Below are 19,171 nucleotides of genomic sequence, written 5' to 3' on the forward strand. Positions count from 1 at the left end.
TTCCCTCATCAATCTACACACAATACTCCATAATGACAAAGCGAGAACAGGTTTGTATTTTTTTTTGCAAAAAACAACAAAAGAAAAATAACCTTATTTACGTAAGTATACAGATCCTTTAATGCTAACATTTCTCAAATTGTTTTTTGCTTTGTCATTATAGGGTATTGAGGGGGGAAAAAATCTAATTCATTTTAGAATAAGGCTGTAACAAAATGTAGGAAAGTCAAGGGGTCTGAATACTTTCCGAATGCACTGTAGGCCTGTAGTTCACCAGAAGAGACTTGAACCCATTCAGGCAGCCCTTCTGCTCTCATTGTCTGTATCTATGGTAACATCACAGCCTTGCAGACCGCTGCAACTTGACGAGTGTTTTCTTCTCAAACGATTCACTATAATTAATTGTCGGCGCCTATTAAAAAAAACCTCAAGCCTGCTAGAATATCAATTACCAGGGGATGTAAAATGAACAGCATTCACCAAGCAGGGCAGGCAGACACTGGTCAGATGCAAGTCCTTTTTAAAATAGGCAATCAAATTTTTTTTTTTAGGGCAACACACTTTTTTTTTTTTTGATTGCTTCTGCTTAAGAGACTGACTGCCTGGATTTGGTAGCGCTCCAGTCCTCCCTGTCATAAGCAACAGAGGACATGGAAATGGTCTATAACCTAATCTATGTTCCTTTAACTGTGAGGTCCGAGGGTATTGTCAGCAATAATCATTTGCCCATAGAATTTAATTCCACTGTCTGCCCTAGGAAGAAGCACTCTGTGGGCAGCCCAGTCAATACAATTGGCTCAAATGTAAATGTCACTGACATGTATGTCTTGGAACAGCCAATCAGAAAAAATAAACAAGCAACCCAGATAAGGACAAAACAAATCCCATTATTAGCATATGTAGCCTGAGAAAGAAGGTTCATGAAATTGACAAATTACTAACATCAGAAAACATTCATTCTGGCCGTCTCTGTAACACACTTAGATAATTCATTTAATGCAGTAGTTTTCTATACATGGTGATAGCATACACAGGAAAGATAGGAATGCAAATGGAGGAGGTGTTGCTATACAGTGCCTTGCAAAAGTGTTCATCCCCCTTGGTGTTTTTCCTATTTTGTTGCATTACAACCTATAATTTAAATTGATTTTTATTTGGATTTCATGTAATGGCATGCACAAAATAGTCCAAGTGAAATGGAAAAAAAAATTTTTCGAAAAATTCGAACAAATAAATTACGGAAAAGTGGTGCGTGCATATGTATTCATCCCCTTTGCTATGAAGCCCCTAAATAAGATCTGGTGCAACCAATTACCTTCAGAAGTCACATTATTAGTTAGATTGCACACAGGTGGACTTTAAGTGTCACATGATCTGTCACATGATCTCAGTGTATATATACACCTGTTCTGAAAGGCCCCAGAGTCTGCAACACCACTAAGCAAGGGGCGGCACCATGAAGACCAAGGAGCTCTCCAAACAGGTCAGGGACAAAGTTGTGGAGAAGTACAGATCAGGTTTGGGTTATAAAAAAAAATCTAACTTTGAACATCCCACGGAGCAACATTAAAACCATTATTAAAAAATTGAAAGAAATGGCACCACAACAAACCTGCCAAGAGAGGGCCGCCCACCAAAACTTACGGACCCGGCAAGGAGGGCATTAATCAGCGGCAACAAAGAGACCAAAGATAACCCTGAAGGAGCTGCAAAGCTCCACAGCGGAGATTGGAGTATCTGTCCATAGGACCACTTTAAGCCGTACACTCCACAGAGCTGGGCTTTATGGAAGAGTGGCCAGAAAAAAGCCATTGCTTAATGAAAAAAATAAGCAAACACGTTTGGTGTTCGCCAAAAGGCATGTGGGAGACTCCCCAAACATATGAAAGAAGGTACTCTGGTCAGATGAGACTAAAATTGAGCTTTTTGGCCATCAAGGAAAACGCTATGTCTGGCGCAAACTCAACACCTCTCATCACCCCGAGAACACCATCACCACAGCGAAGCATGGTGGTGGCGGCATCATGATGTGGGGATGTTTTTCACCGGCAGAGACTGGGAAACTGGTCAGAATTGAAGGAATGATAGATGGTGCTAAATACAGGGAAATTCTTGAGGGAAACCTATTTGTCTTCCAGAGATTTGAGACTGGGACGGAGGTTCACCTTCCAGTAGGACAATGACCCTAAGCATACTACTAAAGCAACACTCGAGTGGTTTAAGGAGAATTTCCTGCAAGACAGTAATGTCAGTGTTCTGCCATTGCCAGCGAAAAGCCTGTATCTCAATACCATTGAGCACGTCTGGGACCTGTTGGATCGGAGGGTGAGGGCTAGGGCCATTCCCCCCAGAAATGTCTGGGAACTTGCAGGTGACTTGGTGGAAGAGTGGGGTAACATCTCACAGCAAGAACTGGCAAATCTGGTGCAGTCCATGAGGAGGAGATTCACTGCAGTACTTAAAACAGCTGGTGGCCACACCAGATACTGACTGTTACTTTTGATTTTGACCCACCCTTTGTTCAGGGACACATTATTCCATTTCTGTTAGTCACATGTCTGTGGAACTTGTTCAGTGTATGTCTCAGTTGTTGAATCTAGTTATGTTCATACAAATATTTAAACGTTAAGTTTGCTAAAAATAAATGCAGTTGACAGTGAGAGGACGTTTCTTTTTTTGCTGTGTTTACATACATACATACATACATACATACATACATACATACATACATACATACATACATACATACATACATACATATATACATACATACACACACACACACACACACACACACACACACACACACACAGTCAGATATTTGGGCACACCTACTCGTTCAAGGGTTTACTTTATTTATACTATTTCTACATTGTAAAATAATAGTGAAGACATCAAAACTATGAAATAACACATGGAATCATGTAGTAACCAAAAAGAGTTAAACAAATCAAAATATATTTTAGATTCTTCAAAGTAGCCACCCTTTGCTTTGATGACAGCTTTGCACACTCTTGGCATTTTCTCAACCAGCTTCATGAGGAATGCTTTTCCAACAGTCTTGAAGGAGTTCCCACATATGCTGAGCACTTGTTGGCTGCTTTTCCTTCACTCTGCAGTCCAACTCTTCCCTAACCATCTCAATTGGGTTGAAGTCGGGTGATTGTGGAGGCCAGGTCATCTGATGCAGCACTCCGTCACTCTCCTTCCTGGTCAAATAGTCCCTTACACAGCCTGGAGGTGTGTTTTGGGTCATTGTCCTGTTGAAAAACAAATGATAGTCCTACTAAGCGCAAACTAGATGGGATTGCGTATCGCTGCAGAATGCTGTTGTAGCCATGCTGGTTAAGTGTGCCTTAATCTAAATAAATCACAGACAGTGTCACCAGCAAAACACCCCCACACCATAACACCACCACCTCCATGCTTCACGGTGGGTACCACACATGCGGAGATCATCCGTTCACCTACTCTGCGTCTCACAAAGACACAGCAGTTGGAACCAAAAATCTCCAATTTGGACTCCAGACCAAAGGACAAATCTCCACCTGTCTAAGTCCATTGCTTGTGTTTATTGGCACAAGCAAGTCTCTTCTTCTTATTGGTGTCCTTTAGTAGGGATGTAGCTCAGTTGGTAGAGCATGGCGTTTGCAACGCCAGGTTGTGGGTTCCATTTCCCACGGGGGGCCAGTATGAAAAATGTATGCACTCACGAACTGTAAGTCGCTCTGGATAAGAGCGTCTGCTAAATGATGTAAATGTAAATGGGTTTCTTTGCAGCAATTCGACCATGGAGGCCTGATTCACACAGTGTCCTCTGAACTGTTGATGTTGATGTCTGTTACTTGAACTCTGTGAAGCATTTATTTGGGCTGCAATTTCTGAGGCTGGTAACTCTAATGAACTTATCCTCTGCAGCAGAGGTAACTGGGTCTTCCATTCCTGTGCTGGTCCTCATGAGAGCCAGTTTCATCATAGCACTTGATGGTTTTTGCAACTGCACTTGAAGAAACTTTCAAAGTTCTTGAAATGTTCCGTATTGACTGACCTTCATGTCTTAAAGTAATGATGGACTGTTGTTTCTCTTTGCTTATTTGAGCTGTTCTTTACATAATATGGACTTGGTCTTTTACCAAATAGGGCTATCTTCTGTCCCCTACCTTGTCACAACACAACTGATTGGCTCAAACGCATTAAGAAGGAAAGAAATTCCACAAATTAACTTTTAAGAAGGCACAGCTGTTAATTGAAATGCATTCCAGTTGACTATCTCATGAAGCTGGTTGAAAGAATGCCAAGAGTGTGCAAAGCTGTCATCAAGGCAAAGGGTGGCTATTTGAAGAAACTCAACAAGGCAAAGGGTGGCTATTTGAAGAATCTCAAATATAAAATATATTTTGATTTGTTTAACACTTTTTTTGGTTACTACATGATTCCATATGTTATTTCATAGTTTTGATGTCTTCACTATTATTCTACAATGTAGAAAATAGTAAAAATAAAGGAAAACCCTTGAATGAGTAGGTGTTCTAAAACTTTTGACCGGTAGTGTATATTTATTTATTATGATATATATTTTTTTAATACAGGGCCTGAAAGTAACACCCGCCACCTGCCAAACATGGGTAGATTTTGGCATTGGTGGGTAAGAATGTCTAATTTACCAGCCGCATTAGCGCGTGGTAACACTCCGGGCTCTACAGTGTGAGCAATTAATAAAAATAGTCAAGTATCGGCAGAAGTGCGAGTTGTTATTTATAGCAAATTAAATGCTGCAGTAGATGTTTTCTAAGTATTTCTGACGTTTTGTTTCATATTTGGTAATGCGCAAAGAAATCTGAATCCGAACGTTATAGCTATCCCACCTCGCGCAGCAAAACTGCTTCTCTTGGGGGGGCTGTGAGCACTGAGTGCTGAAAGATGCTACAGATACTCCTCGGCACCCACCCTCTCTGACTATCCCGCAGGTGAAGAAGCTGGATGTGGAGGTCCTGGGCTGGTGTGGTTACACTTGGTCTGCGGTTGTGAGGCCGGTTGGACATACTGCCAAATTCTCAAAGATGCTGTTGTCTCTACCATAACCTGCCTACATGAACATTACATTTTCTGGCAACAGCTCTGGTGGACATTCCTGCAGTCAGCATGCCAATTGCACGCTCCCTCAAAAGTTGGTATCTGTGGCATTGTGTTGTGTGATAAAACTGCACATTTTAGTGGCCTTTTATTGTCCCCAGCACAAGGTGCACCCGTGTAAAGATCATGCTGTTTAATCAGCTTCTTGATATGCCACATCTGTCAGGTGGATAGATTATCTTGGCAAAGGAGAAATGCTCACTAACAGTGACGTAAACAAACTTGCCCACAACATTTGAGAGCAATAAGCTTTTAGTGTATATGGAAAATTTCTGGTTATTATAAATTTTTTGCTTATGAAACATGGGACCAAAACTTTACCTGTTGCGTTTATATTTTTGTTCACTATATATTTAGAGGTAGTGATCTTGCAAATGTGTTTTGAGTTTCCATTTACCCATCTGGTTAATTAGCACCAAATATATTAGTCTATAATATTAGTACCATGAGAAGATGATTAGCCTATACATTTTTTCTATTGGTGACGGCGTGAACAAATATGGGAATATTAGCAGGTTTGTGGCGCACGCAGACCTCAATTGGTATTAAATTGCATTTCAAATTGCATTAAAAAGGTCTTAAGTCTTAAATTCAACTTCATGAAGTTGAATTGTAAACCAAAATGATTTCATTTCGGTTGACTAAGACGAGACGAAATTGAGAGCTTTTCAGTGATAAGCACAATTATTATTATTATTATTAGCAGCACAGATGCGCAGCGCCCTTCTGTTCAGCAGTGGGTTGGAAAGGCCACACCTGGCACACACACATCAGCTGGTGAACTGCAGATGAGTGTGGGCAGACAGGCTCCAACTCCGATTATATCAATCGTGCAGGTGAGTTTCTTTCTTCTCCGTAGCTAACCAGTCACCCGCAGCCTTCTAATTAGCTAGCTACCCTTGGTTAAGAAACACATGCTGCTATACTAAATAAAAAAATAATAGCAGCATTGAGTTTAATAGTAAAACAACAGTCTCGCTATGTTTCTCTCCCTTGAGTGTAGAAAAGTAGGCCGTCTTTGAATTTGTAGTCTCGCTCAACCCTCCCATTTTCTCCACAGCATTTCATAGCCAGGGTCTGTAGCCAACGTAGCAAAGTCTCCCTCTTTTCCTCTGTGAAAACGGCTTGATTCTAGCCCTTACTGTTCAAAAGATATGACCCATAATACTGGCGCTACGTTTTTTTCTCTTTCTATCGTCCATCGATAGACCGCATTTTACATTCATATAGCATATTGCGGTCCGTTCTAAAACTAGGCTACTTGCGGACCGGACCATAAACCATTTTGTTTTGGCGACACCTTGTTCAATCATTTTACCACGTTAACTAGCTATAGCTAGCAACCTGGGGCGCGTTGAGCTATAACGTCTCGAGTCATGGAATTTCTATCTGCAACGTTCGAGAACGTTTTGCAACGGAACGTGGCCCTGGGAACATTACCAGTAGTCTATATGCAAACATTTGGTGGCACAGAAAGAAAAAAAGGATATTAAGCAATTTATTGACAACATTTATTTTGCCACTACACTATATCTGACTGGGTAAATAACTCCTCTAGCCACTACACTATATCTGACTGGGTAAATAACTCCTCTTGCCACTACACTATATCTGACTGGGTAAATAACTCCTCTTGCCACTACACTATATCTGACTGGGTAAATAACTCCTCTTGCCACTACACTATATCTGACTGGGTAAATAACTCCTCTAGCCACTACACTATATCTGACTGGGTAAATAACTCCTCTAGCCACTACACTATATCTGACTGGGTAAATAACTCCTCTTGCCACTACACTATATCTGACTGGGTAAATAACTCCTCTAGCCACTACACTATATCTGACTGGGTAAATAACTCCTCTTGCCACTACACTATATCTGACTGGGTAAATAACTCCTCTTGCCACTACACTATATCTGACTGGGTAAATAACTCCTCTAGCCACTACACTATATCTGACTGGGTAAATAACTCCTCTAGCCACTACACTATATCTGACTGGGTAAATAACTCCTCTTGCCACTACACTATATCTGACTGGGTAAATAACTCCTCTAGCCACTACACTATATCTGACTGGGTAAATAACTCCTCTAGCCACTACACTATATCTGACTGGGTAAATAACTCCTCTAGCCACTACACTATATCTGACTGGGTAAATAACTCCTCTAGCCACTACACTATATCTGACTGGGTAAATAACTCCTCTAGCCACTACACTATATCTGACTGGGTAAATAACTCCTCTAGCCACTACACTATATCTGACTGGGTAAATAACTCCTCTAGCCACTACACTATATCTGACTGGGTAAATAACTCCTCTAGCCACTACACTATATCTGACTGGGTAAATAACTCCTCTAGCCACTACACTATATCTGACTGGGTAAATAACTCCTCTAGCCACTACACTATATCTGACTGGGTAAATAACTCCTCTTGCCACTACACTATATCTGACTGGGTAAATAACTCCTCTTGCCACTACACTATATCTGACTGGGTAAATAACTCCTCTAGCCACTACACTATATCTGACTGGGTAAATAACTCCTCTTGCCACTACACTATATCTGACTGGGTAAATAACTCCTCTAGCCACTACACTATATCTGACTGGGTAAATAACTCCTCTTGCCACTACACTATATCTGACTGGGTAAATAACTCCTCTAGCCACTACACTATATCTGACTGGGTAAATAACTCCTCTAGCCACTACACTATATCTGACTGGGTAAATAACTCCTCTAGCCACTACACTATATCTGACTGGGTAAATAACTCCTCTAGCCACTACACTATATCTGACTGGGTAAATAACTCCTCTTGCCACTACACTATATCTGACTGGGTAAATAACTCCTCTTGCCACTACACTATATCTGACTGGGTAAATAACTCCTCTTACCACTACACTATATCTGACTGGGTAAATAACTCCTCTTGCCACTACACTATATCTGACTGGGTAAATAACTCCTCTAGCCACTACACTATATCTGACTGGGTAAATAACTCCTCTTGCCACTACACTATATCTGACTGGGTAAATAACTCCTCTAGCCACTACACTATATCTGACTGGGTAAATAACTCCTCTTAGCCACTACACTATATCTGACTGGGTAAATAACTCCTCTAGCCACTACACTATATCTGACTGGGTAAATAACTCCTCTAGCCACTACACTATATCTGACTGGGTAAATAACTCCTCTAGCCACTACACTATATCTGACTGGGTAAATCACTCCTCTAGCCACTACACTATATCTGACTGGGTAAATAACTCCTCTTACCACTACACTATATCTGACTGGGTAAATAACTCCTCTAGCCACAACACTATATCTGACTGGGTAAATAACTCCTCTAGCCACTACACTATATCTGACTGGGTAAATAACTCCTCTAGCCACTACACTATATCTGACTGGGTAAATAACTCCTCTAGCCACTACACTATATCTGACTGGGTAAATAACTCCTCTTGCCACTACACTATATCTGACTGGGTAAATAACTCCTCTAGCCACTACACTATATCTGACTGGGTAAATAACTCCTCTAGCCACTACACTATATCTGACTGGGTAAATAACTCCTCTAGCCACTACACTATATCTGACTGGGTAAATAACTCCTCTTGCCACTACACTATATCTGACTGGGTAAATAACTCCTCTAGCCACTACACTATATCTGACTGGGTAAATAACTCCTCTAGCCACTACACTATATCTGACTGGGTAAATAACTCCTCTTGCCACTACACTATATCTGACTGGGTAAATAACTCCTCTAGCCACTACACTATATCTGACTGGGTAAATAACTCCTCTTGCCACTACACTATATCTGACTGGGTAAATAACTCCTCTTGCCACTACACTATATCTGACTGGGTAAATAACTCCTCTAGCCACTACACTATATCTGACTGGGTAAATAACTCCTCTTGCCACTACACTATATCTGACTGGGTAAATAACTCCTCTTGCCACTACACTATATCTGACTGGGTAAATAACTCCTCTAGCCACTACACTATATCTGACTGGGTAAATAACTCCTCTTGCCACTACACTATATCTGACTGGGTAAATAACTCCTCTTGCCACTACACTATATCTGACTGGGTAAATAACTCCTCTAGCCACTACACTATATCTGACTGGGTAAATAACTCCTCTTGCCACTACACTATATCTGACTGGGTAAATAACTCCTCTTGCCACTACACTATATCTGACTGGGTAAATAACTCCTCTTGCCACTACACTATATCTGACTGGGTAAATAACTCCTCTTGCCACTACACTATATCTGACTGGGTAAATAACTCCTCTAGCCACTACACTATATCTGACTGGGTAAATAACTCCTCTAGCCACTACACTATATCTGACTGGGTAAATAACTCCTCTAGCCACTACACTATATCTGACTGGGTAAATAACTCCTCTAGCCACTACACTATATCTGACTGGGTAAATAACTCCTCTAGCCACTACACTATATCTGACTGGGTAAATAACTCCTCTAGCCACTACACTATATCTGACTGGGTAAATAACTCCTCTTGCCACTACACTATATCTGACTGGGTAAATAACTCCTCTAGCCACTACACTATATCTGACTGGGTAAATAACTCCTCTAGCCACTACACTATATCTGACTGGGTAAATAACTCCTCTAGCCACTACACTATATCTGACTGGGTAAATAACTCCTCTTGCCACTACACTATATCTGACTGGGTAAATAACTCCTCTAGCCACTACACTATATCTGACTGGGTAAATAACTCCTCTAGCCACTACACTATATCTGACTGGGTAAATAACTCCTCTTGCCACTACACTATATCTGACTGGGTAAATAACTCCTCTAGCCACTACACTATATCTGACTGGGTAAATAACTCCTCTTGCCACTACACTATATCTGACTGGGTAAATAACTCCTCTTGCCACTACACTATATCTGACTGGGTAAATAACTCCTCTAGCCACTACACTATATCTGACTGGGTAAATAACTCCTCTTGCCACTACACTATATCTGACTGGGTAAATAACTCCTCTTGCCACTACACTATATCTGACTGGGTAAATAACTCCTCTAGCCACTACACTATATCTGACTGGGTAAATAACTCCTCTTGCCACTACACTATATCTGACTGGGTAAATAACTCCTCTTGCCACTACACTATATCTGACTGGGTAAATAACTCCTCTAGCCACTACACTATATCTGACTGGGTAAATAACTCCTCTTGCCACTACACTATATCTGACTGGGTAAATAACTCCTCTTGCCACTACACTATATCTGACTGGGTAAATAACTCCTCTAGCCACTACACTATATCTGACTGGGTAAATAACTCCTCTAGCCACTACACTATATCTGACTGGGTAAATAACTCCTCTAGCCACTACACTATATCTGACTGGGTAAATAACTCCTCTAGCCACTACACTATATCTGACTGGGTAAATAACTCCTCTAGCCACTACACTATATCTGACTGGGTAAATAACTCCTCTAGCCACTACACTATATCTGACTGGGTAAATAACTCCTCTTGCCACTACACTATATCTGACTGGGTAAATAACTCCTCTAGCCACTACACTATATCTGACTGGGTAAATAACTCCTCTAGCCACTACACTATATCTGACTGGGTAAATAACTCCTCTAGCCACTACACTATATCTGACTGGGTAAATAACTCCTCTAGCCACTACACTATATCTGACTGGGTAAATAACTCCTCTAGCCACTACACTATATCTGACTGGGTAAATAACTCCTCTAGCCACTACACTATATCTGACTGGGTAAATAACTCCTCTAGCCACTACACTATATCTGACTGGGTAAATAACTCCTCTAGCCACTACACTATATCTGACTGGGTAAATAACTCCTCTTGCCACTACACTATATCTGACTGGGTAAATAACTCCTCTAGCCACTACACTATATCTGACTGGGTAAATAACTCCTCTAGCCACTACACTATATCTGACTGGGTAAATAACTCCTCTTGCCACTACACTATATCTGACTGGGTAAATAACTCCTCTAGCCACTACACTATATCTGACTGGGTAAATAACTTTATTTTGAACACGTGGACCAGGACTCAAGCACTGTGACTTGGACTTCAGCCATAGGGACTCCTGTCTCGGTCTCGGACTTGAGCACAGGTGACTCGACGTTTAGTGACTCAACTAAATCACTGGGCGAAACAGTCATTACCCAGTGGGCACACACTGGTTGAATCAATGTTTCCACATTTCAATGAAATGATGTTGAACCAACGTGGAATAGACATTGAATTGATGTCTGCCCAGTGGGTAGCTCTCGTTCAGTCATTAGACACCAATGTGGCGTCTGTGGAACGTTGATAACAATGGCAATGACGGAGGTGCAACCCATACTACTTTGCCAATTCTTTGCTGCACCATCTGGTGATTGTTCACATTTTTTGATTTTAGTCATTTAGCAGACGCTCTTATTCAGAGCGACTTACAGTTAGTGAGTGCATACATTTTTCATACTGGCCCCCCGTGGGAATCGAACCCACAACCCTGGCGTTGCAAGCGCCATGCTCTACCAACTGAGCTACAGGAGGCCTACCTCTCGCTCGCTCGCTCTCTCTGTGTGTGTCTGTGTAATATCTACAGTATGTAGGCAGAATTAGGTATTTACATGACCAGATAACTCATATATTCTTGTATATGTTTGTCATATTTCTGCTGTTCGGAAGAGAATATGATGTGTGGTTGTGATACGACTGTGATATGTGGTTGTCTCACCTGGCTATCTTGAGATGAATGCACTGTGGGTCGCTCTGGATGGGAGATAAATGACTAAATTGAAATGTAAATGTAGTGCTATGTATTTTATTTGTGTTTTGTTTCCTGTTTGGACCCCAGGAAGAGTAGCCGCTGCCTCGGCAGTAGCTAATTGGAGATCCTAATAAATACTAAATGCATACGAAATGATCATGATTAAATGATGAACGGGTGCTTGCTTATGACGTATTCTTGAGCACCCAGAGGACAGCTGGGGAATAATAATAATAATAATAATAATAATAGAATGTGTATTTTACACTTCTTACTGTGCTATTGCGCGTACATTTCTAATGTATTTCCCCTTTACCTCAAACACACAAAGTGCCCGTCAGCCAGAGTTACTGCCATGATTGGTCATGGCTCTGCATTGCTGCTTTGATAAGGTGCATCCTAAATGGCACCCTATTCCCTACATAGTGCACTACTTTTGGCCAGAGCCTTATGGGCCCTGGTCATGCATAGTGCACTACGTTGGGAATATGGTGTCATTTGGGATGCAGCCATATTCTGTGATGCCACAGGATGAATTCTGTTTAATTCCCTTACATCATGCATCCCTCGCCGTACTTCAAACAAATTCCCTCTGAACATATTTCATTACTGTGCAGCCAAGCATTTCAAAAGCAAAGGAATAATCTTTCATGTGTAAGCTATGAGTAATATCGCTCTCTGCCAGCCTGCCTGGTAAAGCTAAGAGCTTGTAGAATACTACTATACATTTACACAGTACAAACATCTCAAATGATCGGGAAACATTAAAATAATGGAAAAACTGACATGGCTGAATTTCATCTCTTTTTATTCTATTTTGCATGTAAACCTCAAATCCAGTTTACGATGCATCTACAGCTGAAACCCATATTCATCCCCATGTATGCAGAATTCCAGTAGACAGTGGGGGTAGAGTTGGCTTCTTTCTGGCTGCATACTTTAACTATGATGCGTTTCCTGTGCGCGGCCCTCCCAGACACACACACACAATACACTGCCCCGCTCCTCTCCTCTGGTCCTTCCTGCCTGTTGAGGGAAGTGGCCTTTATCATGCCAGAGCAGCTGTTCCATACGATCGGCGTGTGAGCGAGCACGCCAGAGCACTGATATCATCAGTGTAAACACTGGTCTGTGACCTGGCCGTGACCCAGCGATCACAGCACTCCACTTGAGTAAACCTCACCAGCCAGCCCTCGTCCGTCTGTAAATATCCCACCAGGCTAACGGCGTCACGGCACTAGTCTGTACTGCACCTTTTAACGTCCCATTTCAAACAGACTCTGATTCTCAATGAACTGGCTGTGGGTTATTGGGTAGGTGCAGTTTGTGTACACAAGCACATTTTCAGATGTATGCTATGCATAGAAAGCCCTCAGTCATACTTTTCAATACCTTTTTGCCCATCCCCCTTCCTCCTCCTTTTGCTTACCTCTGGAAATGGTGGGCTCTCGTTTGAGGAAATCCTACAAAGTAAATGAACCGCAGCAGATCTAATACCCGCTGAGTCACTGGGCGGCAGGCCAGCTCATATTAATCTGTATGATTTACATAAACAAAAAAGTACAAATCATCCCTTCTCTGCTCGATGTTTGAGCTCCCCTGGATTAAAGGCAGTTGTTTGTTTTGGTGGGTTGTAGCCATCATCCTGGCTGAGATAACAGCACTTACCATTTTAACACAGTATTTACTAGTGATGAGGGGAAAAATCTATACTTACATATTGTGATCCTGTGTGGCTCAGTTTGTAGAGCATGGTGCTTGCAACACCAGGGTTGTGGGTTCGATTCCCTTGGGGGACCAGAATGGAAAAAAAGTGAAAATATGTGCACTCACTACAGTAAGTCGCTCTGGATAAGAGCGTCTGCTAAATGGAAAAGAATGTGATATTTTTGACAATGTATCGTTTTGACTATCACAATATTATTTTTGCGCTATTTTGGCTGAACCTGCATCAACTATTTTTTCTTCATAGCTTGTTCTCAATCTTCTTTTCAAATACGGAGCCAATATGTTTTCAGCACTTATTTCCATGACTGATCAAAACTCGTTTTCTCATGGCTCTTTCTTGTCCCTCTGCAGCAGACATATGGTGAGCAATATGTTTCGCAAATACAATCACAGTATCGAATAGCAATACCGTACCTTCAGAAAGTATTCACACCCCTTGACTTTTCCCACATTTTGTTACAGCCTGAATTTAAAATGGATTACATTTAAGATGTATCACTGGCCTACACACAATACCCCATAATGTCAAAATGGAATTATGTTTTTATTTTTTTATTTTTTTATTAATACAAAATGAAAAGCTTAAATGACTTGAGTCAATAAGTATTCAACCCCTTTGTTATTGCAGCCTAAGCAAACATTTGCTTAAAAAGTCACATAATAAGTTGCATGGACTCACTCTGTGTACAATAATAGTGTTTTAACATGATTTTTGAATGAATACCTCATCTCTGTACCCCACACATACAATTATCTGTAAGGTCCCTCGGTCGAGCAGTGAGATTCAAGCACTGATTCCACTACAAAGACCAGGGAGGTCTTCCAATGCCTCGCAGAGAAGGGCACATATTGGTAGAGGGTTAAAAAAAAAAAAAAAAGCTGACATTGAATATCCCTTTCATGATGAAGTTATTAATTACACTTTGGATGATGTATCAATACACCCAGTCACTACAAAGATCCAGGCATCCTTCCTAACTCAGTTGCCAGAGAGGGAAAGGAAAAGTCAGTTGTACAACTGAATGCATTCAACTGACATGTCTTCCGCATTTAACCCAACCCCTCTGAATCAGAGGAAGGAAACCCGCTCAGGGATTTAATTGTGGGTGGGTGGGTGGGTGGGTGGGTGGGGATTTCAAATGTCAGCAGAAATGGATTAGGCCGAAGGTTAATTTCTGTTTCACTTCTCCCTCTCCCTGCAAACCCTCAATTCTCGCTCTCTCTTTACCTCTTCTTACACCCTCCTCTTTCTCTCGCTCTCCCTCTCTTGCGCTCCGTCTCGCTCGCTCTTACTCTCTCTCTCGCCGCCTCTCTCCCTCCCTCTCTCGCTCTCTCTGTCTGTATAGGATGTGTCACAGGAGGGCTATGGCAACAGGGGCCAGTCTGCTATGACCCCTGGGAAGCCCAACCATGAGGAGATGGGCCTCAGCCAGCAGGACAGACCCTCCAGTCTACCTGTAAGTCCACTTCACAGTATCTGGAAAAACACCAGCAAACACCAGCCATACACACTGCAAAATCTGCTGTAAGTCTGCTTCACAGCCACTGGATAGACATACTGCACAGCACAGCACCACAAAAGGTGCTTGATACTGAGGGAACAGCTATGCGCGGGCACACACACACACACACACACAGAGTACACTGTGTGTCAGCCCACCCATTGCATATTTATTGCAGGGCAGGAGCCATGTCCTTGACACTTGTCTGGGCTGACATGACCTTTTGGGTCCATGCCACTGCTTTAACAAGACCACAGGTCTTCAACTGGGCCCAACATCAGACTCAGTCTGTAAAACACCACTCTTCCCAGCTGTCACTTATTACTGAGGCACAGGCCAGATTCTCCCACAGTGACTGGAACCCTGGACTAAGTCTTAAATGACACCCTATTTTCTATAGTGCACTACTTTTGAAAAGGGTCCCTCTGGTCAAAAGTAGTGCACTATGTAGGGAATAGGGTGCCATTTGGGAAGCAGCCCTAGTTGTTCAACGCCAGTCTCCCACTGACACTGAGGGCTGGTTCTCCATGGCTTTTAAGCTTACTTTACTAACACAGGCCTTATTTCGTGTGCTGTCTTATGGAGGAGCTCAGCTCTCAGCCTCTTTCTCTCTAACGTTACTCCTCTTTCCTTGCTGCAGTCTCTCCTCTGCGGCTCTTCAGTGCTCCACTGAGCTGTCGGCACGCCATTGGAGCACAGGAATGTCAGTCAGGGTGGGCCCACGGCTCTCTGAGCCAATCAGACCTCTTCCTCATCGCTCCCATACATTTATATTTTCTTCTGTGTCATAGAGCAGGACTTGTAGATTTTACTTTCCATTTCATAGCTAATGACCATGCTTAGCTGTTAATAGCTGATATAGCGTTGTTTTGACTTGCACAGTCTGTTGCACCAATAAGCATTGCTAGAATAGATTTTCTCCCTCCCTCCTTTTCCTCTCTTGCTCCTGAGAGGGAAGAATCATTATGGAGGTCGACTTTAGAGTAATTGTAGAATTTTTTTTTGGGGGGGCAGTTGTGGCAGCCGTGGTGTACACAGGGAATTTCAATGCTGGATACGATTTCAAAGAGTAATTTGGATTGATTAGAGTGTGCTATCCTGTTTTGGTCTCATGATTCTCTTGGGCAACATTCAGGCAGGGTTTAAAGATGCCTTTCTTTCTCTGTGCTCTAAATAGAAAGCATGGGAGTCCAACTGTGTTGATGGCATATCGCCAGCCAGCTCTTTAAAGATAATCTCCAACTGAGACATAGACTGGAGACACATTTTAGTCTTTATTTATTTTCTCACATTGGAGTTCCCTTCTGTCCCTCGTTACAGTGTAAGTCATGCACTTAGCGCCTGATAAATCTGTGTGTCTGTCAGTGTCTCTGTCAGTGTCTCTGTCAGTGTCTCTGTCAGTGTCTCTGTCAGTGTCTCTGTCAGTGTCTCTGTCAGTGTCTCTGTCAGTGTCTCTGTCAGTGTCTCTGTCAGTGTCTCTGTCAGTGTCTCTGTCAGTGTCTCTGTCAGTGTCTCTGTCAGTGTCTCTGTCAGTGTCTCTGTCAGTGTCTGTGTCTCTGTCTGTGTCTGTGTCTCTGTCTGTGTCTCTGTCTGTGTCTCTGTCTGTGTCTCTGTCTGTGTCTCTGTCTGTGTCTCTGTCTGTGTCTCTGTCTGTGTCTCTGTCTGTGTCTCTGTGGATAGCTGATGGGTTAGCTGAGGACCGTAAGAGGCCTACTACTGAGTGTTGAAGACATGCTGCGTGGCCTGCAGCTTTGGGCAGACTCTGATGACATGCAGAGTGTGTGCAGGCAGAGACCTTCTATTTATAAAGCACTCACTGTGTCATCACGGAACAATGGCATAGGGAACCCCGCCAAGGAATACCAATTCCTCAGAGAATTTTTTAGACTGTCCACAGTGGCTTGCATGCTTGTCCTTGACTCTCACAGGTATTATATTACGGTAATATTCTTCAGAACTTTAAAAAAAAATCTTATTTGTAACCCTGTCCACACTTTCATACGTCAGGTTTTGTTTACAACTCGGGATTGTTTATACCGATCTAAAATGATGCATAAATCCGCAATGCTTTAGGATAAAAAACAACTGGTAAAATTCCAAAGGAATACGTGACTGATGCACATGGGAATATCTTTGGTTTGTCTCGAAGACATTCAGAAGCTGAGCTATGACCTTCTAAAGTCAAAGAAATTGGACTTTGCTTGGGAAGTAATCTTATACAAATCAAATTTTATTTGCCACATGTGCCGAATACAACAGGTGTAGACATTACAGTGAAATGCTTACTTACAAGCCCTTAACCAACAATGCATATATTTTTTTAAATAAAAAAGTAAAATAAAATAAAAGCAAATAACTAAAGAGCAGCAGTAAAATAAAATAACAGTAGGGAGGCTATATACAGGGGGGGTACCGGTGCAGAGTCAATGTGTGGGGGCACCGGCTAGTCGAGGTAATTGAGGTAATATGTACATGTGGGTGGAGTTAAAGTGACTATGCATAAATAATAAAAAGAGTAGCAGCAGCGTAAAAGAGGGTGTGGGGGTGGGGGGGCAGTGCAAATAGTCCGGGTAGCCATGATTTAGCTGTTCAGGAGTCTTATGGCTTGGGGGTAGAAGCTGTTGAGAAGCCTTTTGGACCTAGACTTGGCTCCGGTATCGCTTGCCGTGCGGTAGCAGAGACAACAGTCTATGACTAGGGTGGCTGGAGTCTGACAATTTTGAGGGCCTTCCTCTGACACCGCCTGGTATAGAGGTCCTGGATGGCAGGAAGCTTGGCCCCAGTGATGTACTGGGCCGTACGTACTACCCTCTGTAGTGCCTTGCGGTCGGAGGCCGAGCAGTTGCCATACCAGGCGGTGATGCAACCAGTCAGGATGCTCTCGATGGTGCAGCTGTATAACTTTTTGAGGATTTGAGGACCCATGCCAAATCTTTTCAGTCTCCTGAGGGGGAATAGGCTTTGTAGTGCCCTCTTCACGACTCTCTTGGTGTGTTTGGACCATGATAGTTTGTTGGGAATGTGGACACCAAGGAACTTGAATCTCTCAACCTGTTCCACTACAGCCCCGTTGATGAAAATGGGGGCGTGCTCAGTCCTCTTTTTTTTCCTGTAGTCCACAATCATCTCCTTTGTCTTGATCACGTTGAGGGAGAGGTTGTTATCCTGGCACCACACGGCCAGGTCTCTGACCTCCTCCCTATAGGCTGTCTCATCGTTGTCGGTGATCAGGCCTACCACTGTTGTGTGCTTGAAACATTTTGGTATTATAGACAGTCAGGGACATGTTGAAAATGTCAGTGAAGACACTTGCCAGTTGGTCAGCACATGCTCGGAGTACACATCCTGGTAATCCGTCTGGCCCTGCGGCCTTGTGAATGTTGACCTGCTTAAAAGTCTTACTCACATCGGCTACGGAGAGCGTGATCACATAGTCATCCGGAACAGCTGGTGCTCTCATGCATGCTTCAGTGTTGCTTGCCTTGACGCGAGCATAGAAGTGATTTAGCTCGTCTGGTAGGCTTGTGTCACTGGGCAGCTCGCAGTTGTGCTCCCCTTTGTAGTCTGTAATAGTTTTCAAGCCCTGCCACATCCGACGAGCGTCAGAACCGGTGTAGTACGATTCACTCTTAGTCCTGTATTGACTCTTTGCCTGTGTGACTCTGTCGCTATCAATTGATCTAATCACTTTCTGTAAAAGAGAATATGTATAATTAAATTGAGGGTTCATATAAATAATAATAATAATAATAATAATAAAAAAACATTTGGTAGGGGAATAACATTGGGGGAAATCAGGTTAAGACTTTATTTTCCTTATCCATTATGATCATTAAATAGCCAGTCTAAAAGATGTCATATGTCTTGTTAAACTACATAGAAACGCAGTAAATTAGCTTCAAAACAACATTTTTGCTGTT

At 42.4% G+C, this 19,171-nt stretch overlaps 1 protein-coding gene across 5 annotated transcripts in view; it reads left to right on the top strand.

The window, feature by feature from the left end:
* LOC121549068 (AT-rich interactive domain-containing protein 1B) overlaps nucleotides 1-19,171 on the top strand; it is a 132,230-nt gene that overhangs the window by 37,923 nt on the left and 75,136 nt on the right. For 3 of the 5 annotated variants that reach the window (XM_041860886.2, XM_041860887.2, XM_041860890.2), the window contains exon 4: nucleotides 15,096-15,206. The exons of the other annotated variants lie outside the window; for them this stretch is intronic. In XM_041860886.2, the coding sequence (XP_041716820.1) occupies nucleotides 15,096-15,206 (111 nt within the window). The remainder of the gene's footprint in view (nucleotides 1-15,095; nucleotides 15,207-19,171) is intronic. 5 annotated transcript variants of the gene reach the window in all.

Source organism: Coregonus clupeaformis, chromosome 33, assembly GCF_020615455.1.
Source record: "Coregonus clupeaformis isolate EN_2021a chromosome 33, ASM2061545v1, whole genome shotgun sequence".
NCBI lineage: Eukaryota > Metazoa > Chordata > Actinopteri > Salmoniformes > Salmonidae > Coregonus > Coregonus clupeaformis.